The 24,592-nt window shown below is 55.7% G+C and overlaps 1 protein-coding gene and 1 long non-coding RNA gene across 2 annotated transcripts; both read right to left on the bottom strand.

The window, feature by feature from the left end:
* Positions 1-6,850: 6,850 nt before the first annotated feature.
* Positions 6,851-9,954, bottom strand: LOC112546700 (uncharacterized). Its single transcript, XR_003090418.3, has 2 exons — positions 9,816-9,954; positions 6,851-7,377 (listed from the first exon to the last, which is right to left on the bottom strand). It is a non-coding gene; the product is annotated as an uncharacterized LOC112546700 (long non-coding RNA).
* Positions 9,955-14,587: 4,633 nt separating this feature from the next.
* LOC149521793 (uncharacterized) lies at positions 14,588-17,703 on the bottom strand. Its single transcript, XM_089772555.1, has 2 exons — positions 17,544-17,703; positions 14,588-15,658 (listed from the first exon to the last, which is right to left on the bottom strand). Exon 2 carries the CDS (start codon positions 15,635-15,637, stop codon positions 14,879-14,881), a length of 759 nt encoding a protein of 252 aa, XP_089628681.1. The 5' UTR covers positions 15,638-15,658; positions 17,544-17,703; the 3' UTR covers positions 14,588-14,878.
* Positions 17,704-24,592: the final 6,889 nt, after the last annotated feature.

The raw sequence follows: 24,592 nt of genomic DNA, 5'->3' as shown, positions 1-24,592 counted from the left end.
TGGAAATGATAACTTCTGACACACCTGGTGGGATATCCAGGCCAACAAGTATTGGAGCAAGAGCTCTTTGGATCTGGGGTTGTAAATCCAGTGGTCCACACACCTGCATTTTAGGAAAGTTCAGATACTATGGGGGTGGGCATTAATTTAAAGTCAGAAGAGAAACAGAAGGAGATCGGGAGATAGGCAGAAGCAATGTAAATGTCTATTAATTAAAAGAAGCAGAGAACCCCAAGGGTTGGTGTTGATCTATATCACCATAATTTATATTTATGAAGTGGTTTGGGTTGTACGAGAGAATGATAAGTTTGCAAGCCGGTTATGGAACCTCTGGCCCATTTTGCAATGTGGCCGAAGGGATTTTATGATACATAATTTGCCAATTGGCGCTGTTACAGGATGACAGTATTTACTTCTCCAATAATATCTAGGAATGCGTTTAAAGGTTCTCCACATAGAGAACATTCTCCTCTGGAAGTGCTGGCTGTGAGAGACGGAACTTGGGAAGGGTGGTGGGCTTGTTCCACGTCTCAGTCCTGCGCTAATTACCCACATCTTTATAATGCTGATGGGAGTCGTGTTTTATAGGGAAATCAGTAGCTAACTGGGGACCCTTCATTTTTTTCAATGCTCCATGAAAACGTGAATCGCCAACCACATCTTGCATGATTTGCAGGCAGGGATGGGGGGAAAATAGAGATGAGGGGGTTTGCAAGGGCTTGGTCTACCCTTCAAAAGTAGATCAACCTAGTTGTGTTGTTGAGGGCCGTGACCTAGCTCCTGCAGGGGAGGAGGATAGGTGGGGATAGAGCTCCATCTACATCCTGTATCCGTGGGGAAAAACCCCTTTTGTCTCTGTAAAACGTATCTGTGTTATGATGCTGCTGCAACTCTCACTGCAACACTAGGTCAGACACTCCTGAAGGCTCATTGCACTGGTTACAGAGCCAAACCTGTGCATTTTTAGGACAGTTTTATTGCAGGGCTCCTGTATACAAACCCCTCCGAGTTCCAGGGTGTAAATGTTACCACAATTCAATGGATGTGTTTCCCTCTGTCTCAATCACAGGAATAGTGTTTCCCTCTGCCTCAATATTAGGACTTGATGAAATGCCTAAGTGGGGATGTACAGGGGGTGGGTCTCTTTTCTTTCACATCCACAGGAACTGCCTCAAGGCTCTTTTTAGCTGGACTAGGAAGCTAATTAAAAGGGGATCAGCCTTGTCAGCCCGGTAGTGCAAGCTGGAAGATGGACGAAAAGCAAGTGAGTCAAAGGGGATGGTCTTGGGAGATGATGGAATGACACCCAGGACTGGTGGAAGGGGTCATGTATCTGTAGAACAAGAGCAGCACAGACGTTGCTACGCAGGCTTCCTCAGATAATCCCCAACGAGACCTTTTCTTCATTCTTTGACATTTCTAGTGATTCCACCTGCAAGCTTGCCTGTGGGGAGGGCGTTTTTATTATGAAAAGGTCTGTCCTCATTGGCTCATTTGATAGGGACCAGCCAGCTGTCGCTGGGCCACCATTTTCAGAAGTGGGCTAGCATTCAAACCCATCACCTCTTGGAGTCAAACCATCTGCACTACCTTATGGTAGAGAAGAAACAAGAGACTCAGGAGTGAATGGAGTAAATGGACCTCTTATTGCAGATGCTCATTCCCCTCAGATCCCCAACACAATGTTCTAAGCGAGCAACGATCTTGCACGAGCTACACTCCTGTATCCATTTTAGAATGTACAGTAAAACTCCGATGGTCTGGCATCTGACGGTCCAGCACTCCTGATGGTCCAGCACCATCAGGAACCCGGAAGTGCTCCGGGCAGCCGGACCATTGGAGCTGCTCTGCCCCCAGCTTCCCCTATTCAGCCGCTGCTAAAACTGACCAGCAGCTGAATCGGGGAAGCTGGAGGCAGAGCAGCTGGGGCACTGCCGGGTAGGTCCTCTAGTGCTGTGGAACCAACCGGGCAGCACCCCAGGTGTCCCTGATTCAGCTGCTGCTGAAACTGACCAGCGGCTGACTACAGGAAGCCCAAGGCAGAGCTGCTCTGCCCCGGGCTTCCTGGAATCAGCCGCTGATCAGTTTCAGCAGCAGCTGACTTGGGGACACCTGGTGTAGAGCAGCTGGGGTGCTGCTGGGTTGGTCCAGTAGCGCCACACCTCGGTGCTGTGGGACCAACCTGGCAGCCCCCCGCTGCTCTACCCAGGTGTCCTGATTCAGCCGCTGCTGAAACTGACCAGCGGCTGACTCCAGGAAGCCCGGGGCAGAGCAGCTCTGCCTCGGGCTTCCTGTAGTCAGCCGCTGGTCAGTTTCAGCAGCGGCTGACTTGGGGACAGCTGGGGCAGAGCAGCTGGGGTGCTGCCGGGTTGGTCCAGTAGCGCCGAGGAGCGGCGCTGAAGGACCAACCCAGCAGCACCCCAGCTGCTCGGCCCCAGGCATCCCCAAGAGCAGCTGGGGTGCTGCTGGGTTGGTCCCGCCGTGCCAAGGGTCAGCGCTACCGGACCAACCCGGCAGCACTCCAGTTACTCTGCCCCAGGCGTCTCCGATTCAGCCGCTGCTGGTCAGTTTCAGGGACGCCTGAGGCAGAGCCGGACTATCGGAAGTGGGGGCTATGAGGGGTCTAGGGTGGCATCCGCCCCCCCAGACCCCTCATAGCCCCCCCCTTCCGATAGTCCGGCATATCTGATAATCCGGCACCCCTGGGCCCCAAAGGTGCAGGATTATCGGAAGTTTACTGTAAATGTACCCGTTTACCGCTACTTTTTCCTGTATCCTCATTTAGCAGTGTTAACTCCTATACATGAATATTAATAGGCCGGAAATGAATATTATTATACCCACCCCTGTTGACAGGATTTTCAGTCAGATCAGCACTTTTCTACATTCCAGATTTCCCGAATGAGCGGGGTTCAGAGATTCCAAAGGCTGTGACCCTGAAAGTATTTTTACAGAGCAAGTGAGAACGAGCAAGAGCAAAACCAAAGAAGATACTGTCCTTTCATCACCGGTACAGTTTTAGTGCCCTTGCCAGTTTATCTAGCTTTGCAGGCCGCAAGGATGAAGGGAAAGAGCGTGTTTATACATCAGAAAGGACAGTACCTGCTCTGCCCAGACCCTTCATCTGTCTTTTCAGGCTGCAAGGACGATGTGGGAAAACATGTTCAAAGGACAATGCCTGGTCTGGCCAGACCCCTAACACTATTCTACTGCCTTCCTGGGCCCCTATTAATTCTTACATATCCCAACGCCTGGCCCCAACCTCTCCTCCCTCCCAGCACCCTTTTTAATACAATTGTGGAATGACTGGCATGATTGCCCACAGGGAGCCTGACCGTGATGTGTTGAGCAGACCTGCCCTCCGGCCTAAGACATGGGCCCATTCTACTCCATTCGAATTTGGCCAGAGCAATCCCGGTAGCTAACACCACAGCTTTCTTATGGGCTAATGGGCGTAATCCCCCCATGTGCTGACGACGTGTGCGGCCCATGCACCACTGGGAATACATTTCAGCCCTAAACTGGGGCTTAACTGGGGACTGGTTGGCACCGCTGTTCATCCCTACTGGCCGGGGCAGGTGATGAGTCTTGAAAGTCAGCTATTGTCTCCAGGTGAATTGAACCTGGTCCTTGTCATTGACATAATGGAGAGGTGGGGTTTTTAGATCCAGGCTCTGTCAAAGGTCACGACCCACCCAAAGGCACCAGTGTAAAGGCCAAGGCCAATCACCGAGCCAGTATTGGCTCCCCTAGACCGGGTAGAGTCTTTCTGCATCTTTCAGTGAGCACCGGTTGATAGGACGTCTTTCTTCCATCGCTTCAGAACGGTGGCACCTTCAGCGTACCAGCGCCCTCTAGCAATACACTGGGGCGCTACTGCAATGGGACTCAAGGGAGACAACCGTGAAAGGCAAATTGGTGATTTTGGTTGCATGTGTTTTAGGGTGCCCCTTCTGAGGCACCTTGATGAGGGTAAATTTTCAGCTCAGCCACTTGCTAAAAACCAGGTCCTTTTCAGAAGTCCCAAGTGAGCATCCCAAAGCAGTGGCATCCCAAGTCATGGAGGAATGGGAAGGTGGTGGGATGGGAAAGGTCTTTGGGGACCCTTTTGTCTAGTTTTCATGTCAATGGGGTGGCTCAGGGACGTGCTTGTGTTGAGAAAGGGTTTGGAGTCCCGCCAGTTTGTTCAGGTAGCTTTGGAAAAAAAATCCAGGGTGTGTGTGGGAGAGAGAGACAAAGGCAGAATTAAGGCAATAAGTGTGGGCAGAAGATAGGGGCTGGAAGTGTGAGAAGCAGGACACGGGGACTGAGCTGGTCTGAGGTGTGTCGCGCTTTACCAGGGAGTAATCTCACTCAGGTTTATCTGTGTTGTAGCTCTGTTAAAGCCAATGGCGCAAATTCCCCTGGTGTAAACTGGTTCAACTGGGTCCGATTTACATCAGCAGAGAATTTGGCCCCATGTCACAGTCCAGCAGCAGCTGGTGGTTGACTCTAAGGGCCGAGCCCCCTGCAGGGCGGGAGGTGACTTTATACGCTGCCCCCTCCCCCAGGCCCTGTGTGGGTTTTACTGTTTTCTCCTCTACAACTGGCCCCTGAAGCGGAAAGGAAATGGGAGAAATTATCCCACAAGAACATGGGACAGCGCGTGGCCAGGGATACGAATGATACACCAGAAAGAGCCCATACGGGCATGACGGCACACGTGTATTGTAGGGTGCTTCCTCACAGGGCAGTGCAAACACCAGCTGCTATAGGAGCCAAATAACATGGCAGGCCAATGTGTGAAGGAAAGAAGCCAGGCCAAGGGCTATATGTGTAAGGCCATGTCACAAGCACAGGAAAAGTATTGCTGTTGTGGGAGAAAAATCAAATAACTCCAATTGTGTCTAAGGGGGGACGGTGTCTGGGAAGCGGCTCGGCCCTTCTGAGAAACACCCCCCGCATTTACATTGACACAGGTTTCCCTGGCCAGGTGAAAAATGGCAAGTCCCAGGGATCCGACTCCAGCCGTTGGGTCCTGGCCAATTCTCCCCGCTGCAAACTTGCCTTTTCTTCAGGCAGCCCCATGGTGCCCTCTGACTCCTACCCATGCACCCTTGGAACCTGCCATGCCCTCTGTCCGTTGCCCAGAGACAGAAGGGCCCTTGAGGTTCCCCTACGGACCCAGTCAGGCGAGACAGGAACCGCCCTCAGCATTGAGCTCGGGACGAGAGAATGTTCCACTCTGATCTGGGCGGGCCGCGGCTAAGATCTTCACAATGAGCAGTGAGGAGGGTCAGTAGAATCCGACATACCCTGTTGACCAGCCCGGTGCAGAGAGCGGAGCAGAGGTGTGTCGGCCGCTGGCAGGGGAGAGCTTTTATACGGTTGGGACCCCCCTGCCAAATGAATGCCATGACATCCTCATTCCCGAACGATGACATCCTCATTCCCGACGGCCTCATGTGCCCGGGCTGTTCCCAAGGCCTGGGGTCTGCAGGGGCTGGTTAATTACTTGGGCACAGCATGTCCGCAGTTTGAATAGTGCAGGTGATCAAAGCACTCAGCTAATTACTCCTCTCCTCGGCTGCACGAGGTGGAGAAGGCAGGTTCATCTCTCCATTTTGCAGAGGGAGCAACTGAGGCATGGCAGGGGGAAGTGCCCATGATCGGTGAGTCAGGGCAATATGATGGCCCCTACGCCTGATACTAGGCCAGGGCCAGGATCTCACTTGGCTCGCTCTGCTTATGTCACTTGAGTGCGGAATTAGTCGCTTGAGGACGTGTGGCTGGCACTTGGGGACAGAACTGTCCGACTCGCCCAGGCGACCGGGGAGTGGCTGGCAGTGCTGACAGATGGAGACTTCCCGCTCCCAAGCCCACGTGTAGCCCACGCCCCTAGTGTGGGTCACTGCGCCATGTAGTGGCACTTAGATCATGGACAGCGCGAGATAGGAACAAGGGCGCTCTGCAGCCTGAGCCAAGAGCCAGCTGGCTTCATAGCTCAAGCTGTAGAGGCTCCTACATGAGACAAGGCTCCAGAGATTCCAGGTGCAAATCTGCCTGGTGATGGTTACACATGCTCAGTCCTGGGGGGCTGGCAGAATTGCTGGGCCCCTGGTTGAGGGGGGGGGAGAGCCCGGCTCTGTGCTTCTGGAAAGGGTGGGGCCTCAGGGGCAGCCAGTCCTCAGTGGTGCCCAGAGCATCCTGTGCCTCCCCCAACCAGCCCTCAGTGCTGCCTGCAGTGCACCACTCAGGGGGCTGGTGGTGACTGGAAGACTCCAAAGCTCTGGCTGCTGCTTGAGTTGCCAGGCCCCTTTGTCAGCAGCCGGCCTGCTCAGCCCCTCCAAGGACAGTGGGCTCCAACCTTTTTTCGTCTGTGAACCCCTAAACAATTCCCTGTGGGAGCGCGGGATCCAACTGGAAATCTAGACATGGTCTGCAGCCCGCCCGATGCTCCCGGACCACAGGTGGAAATAGGAAGAACCTAAGAGCGAGTGGCCTGGGCCAGGCCAGAGGCCCATCCGGCCCAGGGTCCTGTCTGCCCACAGGGGCAAGTGCCAGGTGCCCCAGAGCGAGTGAACAGAACCGGGAACCATTCAGTGATCCCTCCCCTGTTGCCCATCCCCAGCCTCGAAGAGCTGGAGGGAAAGCCCCACACACCCTGCCGCCAGGATGGGCAGCCCCGAGCTGTTCGGCTGCCAGCCTCATGGGCAGCCTAAGGTGGGTTCAAGCTTGAGGATTCGGGTCACAGCCTTGGGCACTTAACGTGCTTCCACGTTTAGCAGACGGGCTGGGCTTTTGCTCTCAGGGTGCCAGGGAAGGGACTGAGAAACTCCTTGGTAACAAACATGAAGACACTGACACTCCATGAACTTTAAATTTTAATAGCTGGCATTTCTGCCTAGGACAGAGGCAGGATGAAATTCTCTGAGCCTGCAGGAGCCAAGCCCGTTCCTTAACAGTGGTTAGTCACCCCTGGGATGCTACAGCGTCCGTCGGGGAGAGCGGATGGGCCATTTGTGAAAGACGCGAGGGGCAAAGCTTTCCCAGCGCTGGGCAGTGCGCCGAGAACAAGACGCAAACTCGGCTTCCGAGATGGACGCCTTCACTTTAGCTTCTTGCCCCTTCTCTCACTTCTGGTGTTTCTGGGGTGGCCACGGGCAGGTTTGCTTGGTCTGCTGCTGGCAGGGGCTGGTGGGGGTTTGACAAGGAACAGTGGTGGGGCACTGGGGATGAGGTTTCACATCATGGCAGGTCGTGGCCTCGCTGCCGTGGCAGGAGGAGCGTTCACTGCTGGGGCAGGAGGAGCGTTCACTGTCGGGGCAGGAGGAGCGTTCGCTGTCGGGGCAGCCTCTGGGCTCACGGGAACACATGTTTCTGTAATGCCGGGAGCCCCTGAGAAAAAAAGAAATTGTCCTTCACTGACCGTGCAATCAAGATCAATTATCAGAGGCCGGTTAAGAAATGAGACAGATTATACCAGCACCGAGCCCTTCCTACCAGTTCTTTGCCAAGGGGCGCCAATCTCACTACACCCATTTCCCAGGTGAGGATAACTGAGGTGTGAGAGGGTAACTGACTGGCTCAAGTTTCACCCAGTAGGGACAGTGACGATGGAGGGAGTAGACCTCGGTTCTCCTCACTTCAGCTCTGTGTGCTGTCCAATAGGCCTCATGGCCTCCCTGGGGGCCTTCCCCCCAAATCTGGAGATAAATGGTTACGGGGCAAGGGGGGGGGGGTTGTTGTGGGACAATGTGGAGCGCTGCAAAGATGGGAAGAGAGTTTCACATTCTCAGTAGCCTGTCACATCCAGGGGTCAGAGAAGGGATAAAATTCTCAAAACGCTTTAGGAGTCTAATTCTCGCTGATTTTCAGTGAGCCTTGGGCTGCCAGGTGCTTAAATTCCTAGCAGAACTTAGGTTCCGAAATCATTAGGTGCTCTTGAGAAATTTTACGAGAGATGATCAGCGCCCTCGCTGGTCTGGGGCAGATCCTCTGCTGGTGGAAACTTGGGCAGCTGCTTTGAACTCAATGGGGGCTGTGCTGATTTCACACCCGCCCAGGAGATAGCCAACAGGAATCCATGCACAGTGGCTCTCTATTCCTGAAAGCTGGCATTGTCTAAGGCACGGAACGTGGTTCCTAAATCCTGTTAAGATTCCAGATTGAAATGGGAGTTTCATACCTATACCCCTCGGCTCCCTGCAAAGTCCCAGACAAAAGGCAGAGAGTAAAGTCTGACAGTGGAGAAAAAGAAACCCAGAGCAATGAGACAAGGAGATCTGTCCTGAGGTGTCCTTCGAAGCCAAAAAGCTTGAAGAGCTGGGGAAATGCAGTAAGAGGCTTCAGTCTGTTCTCTGAGCTGTGTCCATACCAGTGCCTGCTTTCTGCTTCCCATAGAATCCTAGAACTGGAAGGGACCTCGAGAAGCATGAAGTCCAGTCCCCTGCCCTCCTGGCAGGACCCAGCACTGTCTAGACCATCCCTGACAGGTGTCTGTCCAACCTGCTCTTAAATATCTGCAGGGATGGAGATTCCACAACCCCCCTAGGCAACTTATTCCAGTGTTTCACCACCCTGACAGGCAGGAAGTTTTTCCTAATGTCCAACCTGAACCTCCCTTGCTGCAGTTTAAGCCCCTTGCTTCTTGTCCTGTCCACAGATGTTTAAGGAGAATAATTTTTCTCTGTCCTTCTTGTAAGAATTTTTTAGGTACTTGAAAGCTGCTTTCATGTCCCCTCTCAGTCTTTTTTTCTAAACTAAACAAGCCCACTTCTTCCAGTCTTCCCTCAAAGCTCATGTTCTCTAGACCTTTACATATTTTCTGGATCCTCTTTAATTTCTCCTCATCTTTCTTGAAATGTGGTGCCCAGACCTGGACACAATACTCCAACTGAGGCCTTATCAGCGCAGTGCAGAGCAGAGCAGGAGAATGACTCCTCGTGTCTTGCTCACAACACTCCTGCAAATGCCTCCCTGAATCAGGTTTGCTTTTTTGCAACAGCATCACACCGTTGACTCATATTTAGCTTGTGGTCCACTACACCCCTTTCTGCAGGACTCACTCCCAGACAGTCACGTCCCATTTTATATGTGTGAAACGGATTGGTCCTTCCTAAGCGGAGCACTTTGCATTTCTCCTTGTCCAACTTCATCCTATTGATCTCTGACCATTTCTCTAGTTTATCCAGATCATTTTGAATGTTGACTGTATCCTCCAAAGTGCTTGCAACTCCTCCCAGCTTGCTATTATCTGCAAAGTTAATAATCGTGCTCTCTATGGGTATGCCTACATTACCCTCCTAGTTCGAATTAGGAGGGTAGTGCAGACATACCCTCTGCCATCATGTAAATCATTGATGAAGATATTGACCAGATCTGGTCCCAAAACTGACCCCTGTGAAACCCCCCTTGTTCTGCCCGTCCAGCATGGCTGTGAATCATTAATAACTACTCCCTGAGAATGGTTATCTGCACCCACCTTATAGTAGCCCCACCTAGGTTGCATTTCCCTAGTTTAGTGAAAAGAAGGTCGTGCAAGACCATGCCAAATGCCTTACTAAAGTCTAGGTATACCATGTACACTGCTTCTCCCTTACTTCACTCTATTTTGTCCTCAAAAAACTCCAGGTCCTAGGCACGATGGGGAGTCAGGTAGCTCACACTAGTTAGTCCACATTGCTACTTAGCATCAAAGTCTCCAACCCTGACAACCCACACACCCGCCCACTCCAAACTGGAGAGTTCAGAGTTAGGCTTGTAATACTCCCTGGCCAAACCGATGAAGTTAATTTCAATTAACAGGGAAGAGCTTCATCAGACTAACGACTCACCTTGAATGTCAGCTGGAACGCGGGAGATGAGCAGGAAGCTGAGTGAATGAGGCAGCCTGGGACACGGGAACTTTTATACCTTCCCGAAAGCCTGTTCTTGGAAATGAAATACCCCAGGGGGACAGTGACCCACCTCTGTACAGACATTCATTTCCTTCCAGAGCTCCCTTGACTCATCGCCTTTGCTCAATGTTATTTTTTCCTGGTGTTTCACACAGTTTCGGTTGGGAGCCCCACCCGCTCCCACCCGCTGTGCATTGCAAGTGGGGATGAGCAAACCACAAGGGTGGTTTTGGTGGTTCAGTATTTTTCCGTCGTGCGGGGAAGGGTTTGGATTGCAGCACCCGAAGGAGAGATGGCCCGGACCTGAGATATCTTAACTCCCTGGCAAACGTTTGGACAAGGAGGTTGGGTACAATATTCAGTGGCAGTGAGGGGAGCTGGCAGCCACGCTGGACCCCTAAGCAAGGTGTGGGTTTGCAGCTGCATACTCCCAGGAGGGGCGCAGCTTTGGGCAGAAGGGGCAGGGCCTTGGGCAGACAGACGTCAGCACCACCCAGAGTGAGCCATGCTGCCCCCGCCTGCTAACACCTGGAGTCTGCTACGTAACACTCTGGCTGCGAGCTAAGGGGCCAGGGGCGCTGGGCTTTGCCGCTGACACAGAAGCAGCCGGTGGGAGCACTGGGCCCTTGAAACTTACCAGGCCCCGGGGCACTTCTCCTCTTTTGATCCCCCCATTTGTGGGCCTGGTGGTAGTTTCCTGCAACTCTAATTGCCAGGACACGTCTTTGAGAGAATGGCCGAGATTCGGAGGAGTGAACGTGTCCCTCCTCACTTCCTTGTCCTGGTGCCATTTCTGTGTCTATCTTGCCACAGAAGGCCTAGAATTCGGCCCAGGCCTGTCACTTCAAACCTTTGAGCAACCAGGCAGTGGGACGGGTCCAACGAGCGTCAAGTATCAGCTGGTGCGTGATGTCAGGGAGAGTTGAGGGGGTAAGAGGACGAATCCCAAGGCCACCCCAAGGTCACCCGCTCGCCGGAAGGATCCATGTTCAACCTGCTGCTTCCTCTGGTTGTCCTTAATCTGGGAACATGCCTGGTATGGACCTGGGCAGGCAGAGGAGGAAGCCAAAGGATGCTTGAATTAAAGAAGAAACCTGCGGGGAGGCAGTGTTAGTTCGGGGGACCTAAGAGAACTCTGTTCCCCAACCAGGCAATGCTGCTGAAATGAACGTCTCCTTCCAATATTCATGCCTGCGGGGAGGTAGTTTCAAGTGCCTATTGGAATCAGGGCAGATCTTTCCTTTGACTTCAGCAGGCCTAGAGTTAGACCCGCAACAAACACACTGTAGCAAACCTGGCTACTCTTCACCGTCTTGTCAATTCAATCCGGACACCCCGATTTGTTATTTACGATGGGGGCGGGGAGAGTCACCAGCAGACTGATGTAAATGTCTGAGGTTTGTTATTGGCTATTCTGGGCCAGATCCTTAGCTGGTGTAAATCAGCAGTCCTCTGGTGACTTCAGTGCAGCTATTTCAGTAGGGGATCTGTCCCTATGAGTCTTTACTGAAGCGCACAATAAATACGTGTGTGTGTGTGTGTGTGTGGTAAAAACAGGCAAAGAAACAAAAACAGTAACTTGCAGACTGCTTTGTAAGATGAACAGCACCAAGCTTTTTACCTGCATTGAATGTGTACAGGGAAAAAAATTATTATTTGGCCTATTTGTGCAAGATATATGGATGTGACTTGAATAAAATGGTATGTACGGGGAGTAAACATATGTCATGAATTGGAGCTGCAAAGGAGAGTCTGACTTATCTGGAGATTGAGGAAAGGGTTAAGCAACTCTGGAGATGCGTCTGAGAGAGGAGGCTTTGGGCATTCAGCCAATGAAATACAGATAAGGAATTTCAAACTGAGAGAGATTTTTTTTTCTCTTCTTTTTTTTGGGGGTCAGAGCAATTTTTTCCCCAGGTAGTAGGAGAGACGGACTCTCCCAGGAACAGACTCCTTGAATTCATTGAAACTTGTAAGTAGGGAAAAGTTTGGATAGTCTGTCAGGTTTTCTTGTTTTCCTTGTTTGGGGGTTTGGAAATCATGTCTGAGCTAGTTAAATGTTTTTCTCTTTTGAAACTGAGGATTACAGCCCAGGGATTCTCCCTAAGTCTATTTCATTCCATGGCTTTTAACACCCAGTCATTTACTCTGCTTGCAACAGTAGTCTTGTTTTAATAATAAAAGTGTTTTCTTTTTGTTTTGGTTAACCGGTATTGGTTGATTTTTCTGTCCTTGCACCTACATGCCTAAGTTATCAGGGAGGAGTAGAGCCCCATTGTTCTCTGCAGATGATCTCTGTTTGTTTTCCCAACCCCAAGCAAAACAGAGGTTGGGACAGGAGGGAGAGCTTTGCTCGGGGAAGGGATTCTAAGTGATTTCTTCCCTGGAATAGGGCTTATTTTATATTTTTATTTACACTTGGTGGTGGCAGCGACCGATTGTCTTTCTGTTTAGGTCTCAGTTTCCGGACAATTTTTTTCTCAGGGAGTAAAAGAGACAGGTTCTTACAGAGTTTATTTTGCTAACCGGCCCCCATATCCACACTCAAAGTACTAGGTTGGGGAATTGAGCTGTGACAACATAACCCCCATTTTTCCTGTAATTGTGACACACATTCTTCAAGGAGGAACACACACTGTCAAATAGCAATTCCTTGCAGTCCAAGGGCCTGCCCGTGGGTGTAAAGGGGAGTATTTTGTGGGCCTGGGCAGTTGTCATGAGCTGTTTTTAACCTGCTTTTCTCGGATGAATGGCAGGAGCTCTTCTGATTTATTTCATCCCTACGGTTCTCATGTTGCCTGGATTATGGCAAGTCGTTAGAATGACAGAGCCCTAAAAAGGACCATTAGGTGGGATTTTCAAAAGCCCCTAGGCCTCTTAGAACTTTGATTTTCACCCGGATTGGTGCTCCTAAGGCATGGAAACAGGTTTGATAATCGAGCTGTAGATCCAGAGAAATCCAAGAAACTAATTTATAGTCACCCAGTACCAGGAACATTAGAACCACCATCAGCATGCGTCAGTGCAGTTCTTCCTGGGATCTTGGGGTGAGAATGGCATTTGTACTACCCGACCCCCACAGGTGGAGTCCGGCGTTTATAACCCCATTAATACACAGAGGCCCTGTCTGGGCCCTTTGCCGTTTTACGTTCTAGGCTCCGGTGGATTTTGTTCACGGGGACAGATGTGAGAGCACTTGGTCCTGACTGCAAAGCAGAGACGGGCATGGCGTGTTCTGGTACTGTCACTCTAGAACCAGTCCCATGAACTCATCAGAGGGGAGGCCAGTGGGAGGGGCCTCTCACACGTGGCAGACACGCTCAGCATGTGCAGTGCTGAGGGCTTTGTGTGTGTGTGTGTGACACTGCACTCCTGGCAGTGCTGAGGGCTGTGTGTGTGTGTGTGTGTGTGTGACACCGCACTCCTGGCAGTGCTGAGGGCTGTGTGTGTGTGTGTGTGTGTGTGTGTGACACCGCACTCCTGGCAGTGCTGAGGGGTGTGCGTGTGTGTGAGACACCGCACTCCTGGCAGTGCTGAGGGGTGTGTGTGTGTGTGAGACACCGCACTCCTGGCAGTGCTGAGGGGTGTGTGTGTGTGTGTGACACTGCACTCCTGGCAGTGCTGAGGTGTGTGCGTGTGTGTGTGACACCGCACTCCTGGCAGTGCTGAGGTTCTGGCTGCCCCCAATCCCACCCCTTCCACCTGAGGCTCCGCCCCTTCCTGGAGTGCAGAGGCAGCACCCCACACCTGGGCCAGGGGCCGGCGGAGGCTTTCAGCTCCCCGGTCAGAGTCATGCTCTCATGGACTGAACAGAGTCTGGCTTAAATCTCTGGTTTGCATCGTCCGGATTTGCTGTGGAGGGCAGGGGTATAAGTCACAACGATCGGAAATGGGAGAAATGGCCTGGGGGGAAGAGGATGAATTTCAACGAGGACAAATGCAAAATATTCCAGGTTGGGAGGAGCAGTCAGTTCCACACACCGTGGGAAACCACTGCCCACAGCCCGACCTGGGGTCCTAGCAGATCACAAACTCAATAGGAATCACCAGTGTTGCAAACAAAGCAAACCTGGCTCTGGGCGGCATGAACGGGAGTGTGGTGCGCAAGACACGAGGAGTCGTTCTCCCGCTCTGCTCTGCACTGAACAGGCCTCAGCCGGAGTCTTGTGTCCAGTTGTGGGCACCACATTTCAGGAAAGATGTGGAGAAATTGGAGAAGGTCCAGAGAAGAGCAACAAGAATGATGAAAGGTCTAGAGAACATGAGCTCTGAGGGAGGCCGAAAGAACTGGGCCTGTTTAGTTTGGAAAGGAGAAGACTGAGAGGGGACATGAGAGCGGTTTTCAGGGATCTAAAAGGGTGTCACAAGGAGGAGGGAGGAAAATTATTCTTCTTGAATCAATGGGCTTAAACTGCAGCAAGGGAGGTTGAGGTTGGACATTAGGAAAAACTTCCTGCCTGTCAGGGGGGTCAAACACTGGGATAAGTTGCTCAGGGCGGTTGTGGAATCTCCATCCCTGGAGAGATTGAAGAGCAGGTGGGACACACACCTGCCAGGGATGGGCTAGATGGTGCTCGGTCCTGGCGCTAGGGCAGGGGATGGGACTCGATGCCTCTCGAGGGCCCTGCCAGTTCCAGGATTCCTCGGGGGTCAGTTTCTGTTCTGAAGCCAGAACAGGGGAGCGAAGGCTACAGAACACACCAGACAGGTGCCGTTGCATTCTACACTTTATTCCTTTTTTTCACATGCACAGTGGGAGAGCGGAGCAGAGGGCGGAGGGAGGGAATATGCATCCCAGCCTGGAAGCACAGATCGCCTTGCTCAGGGGGGTCGGAGTGCGTCAGCAACACAGGATCCAGCTGGCGAAGGGGGAGAGAAGCTACAACCCAGGAGAGCCTCGAGCCGTGCAAAGCGTTGGGAATTCAGGAAACTTCACGGGCCGAGAAGCAGCCGGGCATGCGGCGGCTGCAGGATCAGCTCCCTTGATGCTTCCGCGGCTGCTACTTTGGGTGCGGGGGCCACTGGCAGGGCTGCTTGGTCTGCTGCTCCAGGCAGGGGACCACAACGGGGCATTTCTGCTGCGAGGATTGCAGGGAGACACCGGTGCCAACACCGGCAGATCCCCCGCTGCAGCAGCTGGCGGAGTCCCCGCCCACACTGCCTGATCCCCCCAGGCAGCTGCCACCTGCTCCCCCACTCACAGCGCCTCCACAGCCGGATGATCCCCCACTACCTCCGCCTACTACAACCTTTTTCCCTGGTCCCCCACACACACTGCCCGATTCCCCTCCCAGGCAGCCGCCAGCTGCTGTCCCGTCCACACTGCCTGATCCCCCTCCACAGCCGGACGATCCTCCGCTACCCCCGCCTACTACAACCTTTTTCCCTGGTCCCCCCCACACACTGCCTGATCCCCCTCCCAGGCAGCTGCTGGCTGCTCCACCGCCCACAACGCCTGATCCCCCTCCACAGTCGGACGATCCTCCGCTACCCCCGCATACTACAACCTTTTGCCCTGGTCCCCCACCTACACCGCCTGATCCCCCTCCTAGGCAGCCACCAGCTGCTATCCCGCCCACGCCGCCTGATCCTCCTCCCACGCCGCAGCAGGCCGATCCCCCGCTCGAGTTGCCCAGAGTGCTCTGGTGCAGCACAGCTCCACTGCCGCCGCCCACGGATCCTCCTCCGGTGCAGCTGCAATCCCCTCCAGGCCCTGCTGGGATCTCATGGCAGTCCTGTTTCTGTTGATGGGAGCACATCTTCCGGCGGGCTAGGGATCCCTGCAAGGAACAAAAGCTCTCAGAGGTTGCGAAAGCAGGAGATCTTGGTATTTGTTGTCCGGGGCTATGGTGCAGTAGGTTTTTTTTAATGTAATACACATGGCACACAACCTGTGGGCCATGACCTTGTCAGAGGGTCACCAGCCGCTTTCTTTGGGGGTGCACTAATGGGGATTTCCCCAACCGGTCTCCTTGAGAAGCCAGAGAGCAAGCCAATTTGTGGTACAGGCTGAATCTCTAGTCTGGCGCCCTTGGGACCTGACCGGTTCCGAACCAGAGCATGGAAGGTCATATTGTCTAGCAGCCTTGCCAACACTTCCACTGCTTGCAGGGAGGACATTTAGGGGTAAATTAGAGCTAAACAACAGCACAGAGCACTGAGAGCCAGGCCTGGTGGCTGAAAACAAACTTTAGGGGACGGTGGGAAACTTGGCCACACCAATGAATAAGTGGACGTCCGGCTAACGGAAATCATGCCAGACTACAGAAATTTTTGGACCAGAGAGTTCTGGACTAGAGAGGTTCAGCCTGTGCCACTTACATGGAGCTTGTTGAAAACTTGTGAACCAAATTTTCCCATTGTGGATTCACAGCATCTTCAGCTGTTCTCAAGCTGATGGGCCTTTGAGAGCAAGAGCCTCAGAAAAATTGAGTTTTGCCAATTGCTCTAAGTACGGCAGCAGCAGAGGCTGCCTTGAGTTCCCACGCTGCCGGAAGTTAAAAAGAGAGCAAAGAACTGTGGGGCGCAGGAGAAAAGTGAGCGCCGGGGTAGAAAAGCAAACAGATTAGATCAGAGTCGCATTTTCCGAGGTAAAGGCGGTTTTCCTTTTTGGTGAAATTTTGAGGGAAATTTAGACTTTTCAGCCATACAACACAGGTTGAGTTCTTGCTGAAATGTTTTGGTTTGCAGGGTTTTGATGAAAAGTTGAATTTTTCCACCAGGGAAAACCTATAATTTCTTACATGTTCTGGTAGAAAGATTCTTTGAGAAACAAGAACATATTTTCTGTCATTGCTTTAAAGAACTGATTTGAAACTATATAAATACTATGAAATCAATTATAGACAGACAGACAGACATATAGATAGATAGATAGGTAGATAGATAGATTTTGGTACTTGTACAAAGCAGTTTACTTCCCCAGGCCCGGACTCGGGTGCCTGGCAGATCATACCCCATTCTTGCCATGATTGTTAGCAAAAAGCTAATATTGTTCTTGTGGTAATTGTTCCGGTTCACATGGTGCTACTTACACACCGGTCAAACGGAGGCAGGGTGGTGAGCTCCCTTTGCAAAGTGCTTTGGGATCAATGGATCAAAACCGCTCCGTCAAACTATGCTTATGATTCATTGGTGCTCTGCTCCCTGTACACCTCTCCTACGGAGATAGGATCTTCTGCTGCCTTTGCAAAGTGCTTTGAGATCAAGGGATGAAAACTGCTCTGCCCAAACTAATTATTAATAAACTTAAAAACCAACCAATGGTCTGGTAGCACTTGAAAGACTAACGAAACATTTAGATGGGATCATGAGCTTTCGTGGGCACAGCTCACATCTTCAGATGTCCTGTGGCCGTGTCGTCCAATAGGTGTTGGCGACACACTCACCCAGCCGAAAAGCAATAGCTGCCTTACTGATCCCCCTGGATTTACAGAGATAAACCACGTGGCCTCTACTCCCCCAGCCCTTCCTCCTGCCTGCTGCCCATCTGGAGTCTTGTCCCGCTTGGGCCCCTGCACTCCAGGGACCGTCTGCCTTGTGTCCAAGCAGTGGAGCTCTCAGAGTTGGGTGTTGGAAGGGATTTGCCCAGAACCGAGCTGGTGCAGCTATTCTGCTGCTCCCAGGCCAAACCTAGGAAAGACGCGTCAATAGAAACAGACTTACCTGGTTCTGCGATTGGCAAGAAGTGCAAAGGAGCGAGGTCAAGTGGCTGAGGAGCGTTGGGGCTCAAGGACTTTTATACCGGTGCTCTGGCTTCTCCCAAAGGAAGTGAGGCACCTCTAGGAATGGCGATGGGTTTATTTACCAGCCAAACCCAGCTCTGTTGGCCCACCTATTTGTCACCAAATGCTTGGCATGTCCCTGTAGATCAATATCTCTTCTGCATCACCTGGGATGTTCTTCTGCAAACAGATTTAATTGCTAGCCCTGCCCAGTGGCTCAGTTACTTAATCTGGGCTTGGATCTGGGGGAGTCCTGTGAGGACTTGGGTGGGGAAGGGCAGCGATCTTTTCCCCACTGTTTGCAAACTGGAAGCATGAACTGAGCAGCTAGAGTCTGCCCTGGGTTGCTTTTAGTGTAAAAGCATCTTGTGGGGAGAAAAGACGCGTTACTAGCTGACTCTTTAACTGAGCAGAGAAAAGCAGATCCTGAGCCAGTGGCTGGGTGTGACAACCAGACCAAGTCCCAGTAGGAAAAGCCACTGTCGGTTAGCAGAGAGAGAGGGATTGTTGGGGAAAACAATTTTCTGCAGCGGCCTCTCGCCTGAGCAGTGCACCTGGTTCGCTCGCTGCCGCCTCGCAGCCGCTGGGCTGGAGCGCTTGGCTAGTGTTGATTCCCTGATCAAACACAGGCCACTTGTCAGGGCTGTCCCCCTCACCCGGCTGGGCTACGCGGCGGCCCCAAGCCATGTTTTACGGACAGATGAAAACCAGAGCATGTTTGCGGGGAGGTCCATGGGAACAGCACGAGGCCGTTCCCAGAGCGCGCCGCTAACGCTGGCTCCACTGAGTCGAACCCGGGGGATGCTGCTTCTGCCCACAGACTGGGGTGTCGGCAGGCTGCAGGCCTGTGGCCCCAGAAAGGAGACTAGAAGAACCCAGAGAGCAGGGGGAGCGGACAGCAGGAAGGGCCCCCTCCGCTCGGCATGTGGGCTCGTGTGTGGATCCCTCCTCGCTTGGCGCTCACGCAGCGCTGTGGCTCTCCTGTGGGAGCTCTTACGGGAACTGCACCCCAAAACACCCTGCTTCGCTCAGTCTGGCCACCAGCCCCTGGCCCCCAGCCCTGTGCAGCAAAGACCCCAGCACGGCCTCTCGGCAGGGTCGGGGCATGCTCCTAGCCCGCCTCCCCCTCGCCGAGTGGAGCCTGCCAGCGGCAGGACCCTCCTTGTAGGTGGGTCAGCTCCATCTCTTCCCCCAGCCACCTGTCCTGCTAGGCCCAGGGCTCCCTGTGCCTGCCCAAAGCAATGGAGGGGAAGGCCCCGGCACACGTCGGAAGACAAAAGCAGGGCCCAGAGCCAGGGACGCTAGAGCTGTTGGGAGCCGCTCCAGGCAGGCCTGGATTTTGCTGTTCAGCGGGAAATTCTCCAGTTTTGACATTTCTTTTACCCCTCGGAAGGGGAGGGTGTCAGCGTCTTGCACAAACCAAAATTCCACCTCAGGCACGTCTAACGCTCGCTGGCCCTCTCACAATGGGCGTTCGTCCTTCTGCCACCCCTGTGAAACGGACCGGCATTGAAACCCTCTGTGGAGAAACTGAGGCACAGAGCGGCTAAGTGACCTGCCCACGGGCCCTCATAATCTAGGCTAGTTCGCTAACCACTGGACCATCCTTCCTCCCTGCCGCATTCCCTTTTGGCCCGTTGTCCCACCGCTGTGTTTCTCCCCGGGGAAGCACCGTCTCGGATTGCATCATCTGGAAGGGCTCCAGGAAGGAGAGAACGTTGCCGGAAGGAGCCCGTTGGCTGGAGTTTGGCCAAGAGAACTGGGCTCCCATCTGCATCTTCCCAAAGGACAAAGGGAATACGAGGGGAACGAGGTGTCAGAGGCGGCGCCGGAGGGGCCTGCCTGGCGTTCTCATCAGGAGCTCGTGGACTGAATTCCTGCTCATTCTCCTGAGTGCCCAGGCTGTGTTCCCTCAGGCCAGGCTGGTTCCCAGACTGGTTTGTGTGGAGCGGCTAAAAGACACAGCTGCAGCGCCCATGGGGTCCCCCGTTAGCATCTCTGGCCTGTCTCCGGCTGGGGAGATGCCCGTGGTTTGCTGCCGGGCTGGCAATGCTCCACCGTGGAGTGAGAAACACCAGGGGCCAGACCCTCTCCCTCCCGGCCCAGCACAGCTGTGTAGTGACGCGCCCACTGGGCACCTCCCAGGGCGCGGGATTCCTGGGACACGGCGAGACGGTAACGTTGGACACAGGCAGCGCGTCCCGGGCTCTGGCCACAGGCGCCGTGTGCTGCTCACAGGTCTGCCAGGCCAGTTCCCTGCTATGCACAGGCTGGACCTCCCTGCTCCGGCACCTGACTGCTCCCGGACAAGGGGATTTGCCGGACCAGGGGTGCTCCCTTGTCATTGGCCTCTCAACCCCTCCCTACCGTCTGCGTCCAGCCTGCTCCTGGCCCCGCCGCCTCGGGCTGGGGCCCAGACCCCCGTCACTGGCCCATCTGGGGCTCCCCGGGACCAGAGCTCCCCAGCTGCCGTGGCCCTGCTGTCGCCGGGGCTGAGCTCCGTGACTGCTGCCGGCCTCTGAGCTCCATGGATGCTGGGGCCGGAGCTCCCTGCTGCACCGCCAGGCCCCCGCGAGCCACAGACTCCTGTCGAATCACGGGCCCCTATGCTGGCCTTCCCACCCCTGGGCTCCGGGCCCAGCAACATCAAGCGTTCGGCCCCCTGCTCTCAGGGTGGATTCTTGCAATTCCCCCACTCTTGGACAGCGGCCCTGCTATGCTGCCCATGCAGCAACTAGCAGGCCTGCCGATAGGGGGCAAAGGGGTAACTGCCCTGGGGCTCAGGCATTCAAAGGGGCGGTGGCGGCTGGAGACCTGGGCACAGTCCAGGTGGCGCTGAGGGATGGCTGCCCCAGCCCCGCCCCTTCCACTTGAGGCCCCGCCCCTTCTTGTCCCCACCTTGCGCAGGGGCCCACCAAGTCGCCCATCTGACAGGGTTTCGGTCACCTCTACTTCCCCCTTCAAGCGCCTGTGGGCAGCACCGGCACCGACGGTTTCCTTAGAAAAGGGTTTTCATGGAGCAGTGGGAACAACTCCCAGGAGAGAACGGAAGGGCCCAACCGTTTCGTTTCACCCGGCGCTTTGCTTCTCTGCGGGCGAAGGGCGTGGCTCTACCAGGCAGCTCTGAGCCACGGGGCAGCCCTGGCACAGGCCCCCTCGCTGGGCGTTGGTGCTCGCCGGCCAAAAGCCACGTGGAGCGAGCATCAGTGTCGACCCGCCCGGGTCAGGGCTGCGCTCCTTGGAAGTGAACGGACAGAGCGGACCTGAGGTGATCTCCGAGCACCCCAACCCCGGGAGGTGGCCGCCAGGTTCTCACCCTGCACAGCCGGGTTTCAGTGCCTGGCTCTGATATTGCCCCTCAGTGAGGAGAGAGGGAATGCTCCCTCCTCTCGTACGGGGCAGTCGCTGGCCCATGAGGGCGAGGGGTGCGCGATGGTCCGGGTGGTGCCGAGGGCAAGGGGTGCGCTATGGTTCGGGTGGTGCTGAGGGCGAGGGGTGCGCGATGGTCCGGGTGGTGCTGAGGGCGAGGGGTGCGCGATGGTCCAGGTGGTGCCGAGGGCGAGGGGTGCGCTATGGTCCGGGTGGTGCCGAGGGCGAGGAGTGCGCTATGGTTCGGGTGGTGCTGAGGGCGAGGGGTGCGCTATGGTTCGGGTGGTGCTGAGGGCGAGGGGTGCGCTATGGTTCGGGTGGTGCTGAGGGCGAGGGGTGCGCGATGGTCCGGGTGGTGCTGAGGGCGAGGGGTGCGCGATGGTCCGGGTGGTGCTGAGGGCGAGGGGTGCGCGATGGTCCAGGTGGTGCTGAGGGCGAGGGGTGCGCTATGGTCCGGGTGGTGCTGAGGGCGAGGGGTGCGCTATGGTTCGGGTGGTGCTGAGGGCGAGGGGTGCGCTATGGTTCGGGTGGTGCTGAGGGCGAGGGGTGCGCTATGGTTCGGGTGGTGCTGAGGGCGAGGGGTGTGCTATGGTCCAGGTGGTGCTGAGGGCGAGGGGTGCGCTATGGTTCGGGTGGTGCCGAGGGCGAGGGGTGCGCTATGGTCCGGGTGGTGCTGAGGGCGAGGGGTGCGCGATGGTCCAGGTGGTGCTGAGGGCGAGGGGTGCGCTATGGTCCGGGTGGTGCTGAGGGCGAGGGGTGCGCTATGGTTCGGGTGGTGCTGAGGGCGAGGGGTGCGCTATGGTCCGGGTGGTGCCGAGGGCGAGGGGTGCGCTATGGTCCGGGTGGTGCCGAGGGCGAGGGGTGCGCTATGGTCCGGGTGGTGCTGAGGGCGAGGGGTGCGCTATGGTCCGGGTGGTGCTGAGGGCGAGGGGTGCGCTATGGTTCGGGTGGTGCTGAGGGCGAGGGGTGCGCGATGGTTTGGGTGGTGCTGAGGGCGAGGGGTGCGCTATGGTTCGGGTGGTGCCGAGGGCGAGGGGTGCGCGATGGTTCGGGTGGTGCTGAGGGCGAGGGGTGCGCTATGGTCCGGGTGGTGCTGAGGGCGAGGGGTGCGCGATGGTCCAGGTGGTGCTGAGGGCGAGGGGTGCGCTATGGTCCGGGTGGTGCCGAGGGCGAGGGGTGCGCTATGGTTCGGGTGGTGCTGAGGGCGAGGGGTGCGCTATGGTCCGGGTGGTGCCGAGGGCGAGGGGTGCGCTATGGTCCGGGTGGTGCTGAGGGCGAGGGGTGCGCTATGGTTCGGGTGGTGCCGAGGGCGAGGGGTGCGCGATGGTTCGGGTGGTGCCGAGGGCGAGGGGTGCGCGATGGTTCGGGTGGTGCTGAGGGCGAGGGGTGCGCTATGGTCCGGGTGGTGCTGAGGGCGAGGGGTGCGCTATGGTTCGGGTGGTGCCGAGGGCGAGGGGTGCGCGATGGTCCGGGTGGTGCCGAGGGCGAGGGGTGCGCTATGGTTCGGGTGGTGCCGAGGGCGAGGGGTGCGCGATGGTTCGGGTGGTGCTGAGGGCGAGGGGTGCGCTATGGTCCGGGTGGTGCTGAGGGCGAGGGGTGCGCTATGGTTCGGGTGGTGCCGAGGGCGAGGGGTGCGCGATGGTTCGGGTGGTGCTGAGGGCGAGGGGTGCGCTATGGTCCGGGTGGTGCTGAGGGCGAGGGGTGCGCTATGGTCCGGGTGGTGCCGAGGGCGAGGGGTGCGCTATGGTTCGGGTGGTGCTGAGGGCGAGGGGTGCGCTATGGTCCGGGTGGTGCCGAGGGCGAGGGGTGCGCTATGGTCCGGGTGGTGCTGAGGGCGAGGGGTGCGCTATGGTCCGGGTGGTGCTGAGGGCGAGGGGTGCGCGATGGTCCGGGTGGTGCTGAGGGCGAGGGGTGCGCGATGGTCCGGGTGGTGCCGAGGGCGAGGGGTTTGGCAGCCTCAGCTCCGTCCCTTCCAGCTGAGGTCCCGCCCCTCCCAGGGGCCCAGCTAGGCTGTTGGCTCCCCTAACCACTTCAGCCAGTGGGCCCCTTCCTTTTTACCCCGCGCCCCACCTTGTCGCTGGCTGTGCAGCCTGCCCCGGGGCCAGAGCCTGGAGCCGGGACGTGGCTCCAGGAGGGGCAGCCATGGACAGAGCTAAGGAGGTGGCGGGGCTGGGGCCACAGGAGAGCAGGGCTGGCAGCCAGGGTCCTGGACACGGGGATCTGCTTGGGGCTGGGAGGTGCTCCCCCCGGCCTCTGTGGGGCTGGCCTAGGCCCAGTTGCGCCCTCTGAGCGTGGGCTGTTCCCCGCCATGCAGTAAAGTCTGGCTTAAGCCCAGCGTGGAGAACGTGCCGTATTGCAGGAGCCTGCTGCGGCCTCGTCGCGGAGGGTGAATTCCACCCACCTGGGACAGCCACTTATCCGGGTGGAATCGCGCCCTGTGGGCGCCGTCACTCCCCGGAGCCCCTCCCTACTGCCCTCGCCTGTTTAGACAGGACTCCAGCTGCAGCGCCCAGCCCAGAAACAAGCTCTTATTCTCTGACGCCCGGGCTTTCTCCAGCTACTCCCCAGCTTCAGCCGCCTCCCAAATCCCCCACCGCCACCAGGGAGTTGCCTTGGCCCCTCAGCCCCAAGCTAGGGGTGCATGCATGGGCGCCCATCCTGCAAGAACAGCGATGCTTTCCCGACACAAGCCAAGACGCTCTGTCCCTTTTCCTCCAGAGCTGAGCTACTCAGACTGACGCTAGCTGCCGCCCCGCCTCATGGCCGCAGCGTAGACGGATTGTACGGTGCTTGCGTCTGACTCTCCTAGTTTGTCAAAAAAATAAACTAGAGGTACAGAAATCTGAACTCATTCGCAAGCGGCTCAGAAGCTGGAGATGAGTCAACAGGGTGTCCTTGTAGCCAAGCAGGCTGATGGCCTATTGGGATGCATTAGGAGGAGCGTTGCCAGCAGATCTAGAGAAGGGATTATTCCCCTTTATTCGGCTCTGGGGAGGCCACATCTGGAGTATTGCTTCTAGTTCTAGGCCCCCCGCTACAGGAAGGGTGTGCACACATTGGAGAGGGTCCAGCGGAGGGCTACCAAAATGGAGCACATGAGCTACGAGGAGAGGCTGAGGGATTTGGTCTTGTTTCGTCTGCAGAAGAGAAGAGTGAGGGGGGATTTGAGAGCAGCCTGCAACTGGGTTCCAAGGAGGCTGGAGAGAGGCTGTTCTCCGTGGGGGCAGATAGCAGACTGAGGAGCAATGGGCTCAAGTTGCAGTGGGCGGAGGTCTAGGTTGGATAGGAGGGAAAACTATTTCCCTAGGTGGAAGGGGAAGCACTGGGATGGGTTCCCTGGGGAGGGGTGGAATCTCCATCCCTAGAGGTTTTTAAGTCCCAGCTTGACAAAGCCCTGGCTGGGCTGATTGAGTTGGGTTGGTCCTGCCTTGGGCAGGGGGCTGGACTCGATGCCTCCTGAGGTCTCTGCCCTCCCTGGGATTCTAGGATCATTTTATAAGTCCTAGAATGCCCAAGGGGTGTTTGGGATAACAGTCAGGCTCCGGGAGATAAGGAAATCCCTTCCAAATTGAACTCTGATTTGCCTGTGTTAATCACAGACATAACTGCAGACGAATCCAG

Source organism: Pelodiscus sinensis, chromosome 22 (assembly GCF_052426305.1).
Source record: "Pelodiscus sinensis isolate ZL-2025 chromosome 22, ASM5242630v1, whole genome shotgun sequence".
Classification (NCBI taxonomy): Eukaryota; Metazoa; Chordata; order Testudines; family Trionychidae; genus Pelodiscus; species Pelodiscus sinensis.
This window is presented reverse-complemented; position numbering and strand designations above follow the sequence as displayed.

Bases quoted from the DNA above. Each gene is read 5' to 3' on its own strand.
- LOC149521793 (XM_089772555.1), bottom strand. From the start codon at position 15,637: ATGTGCTCCCATCAACAGAAACAGGACTGCCATGAGATCCCAGCAGGG.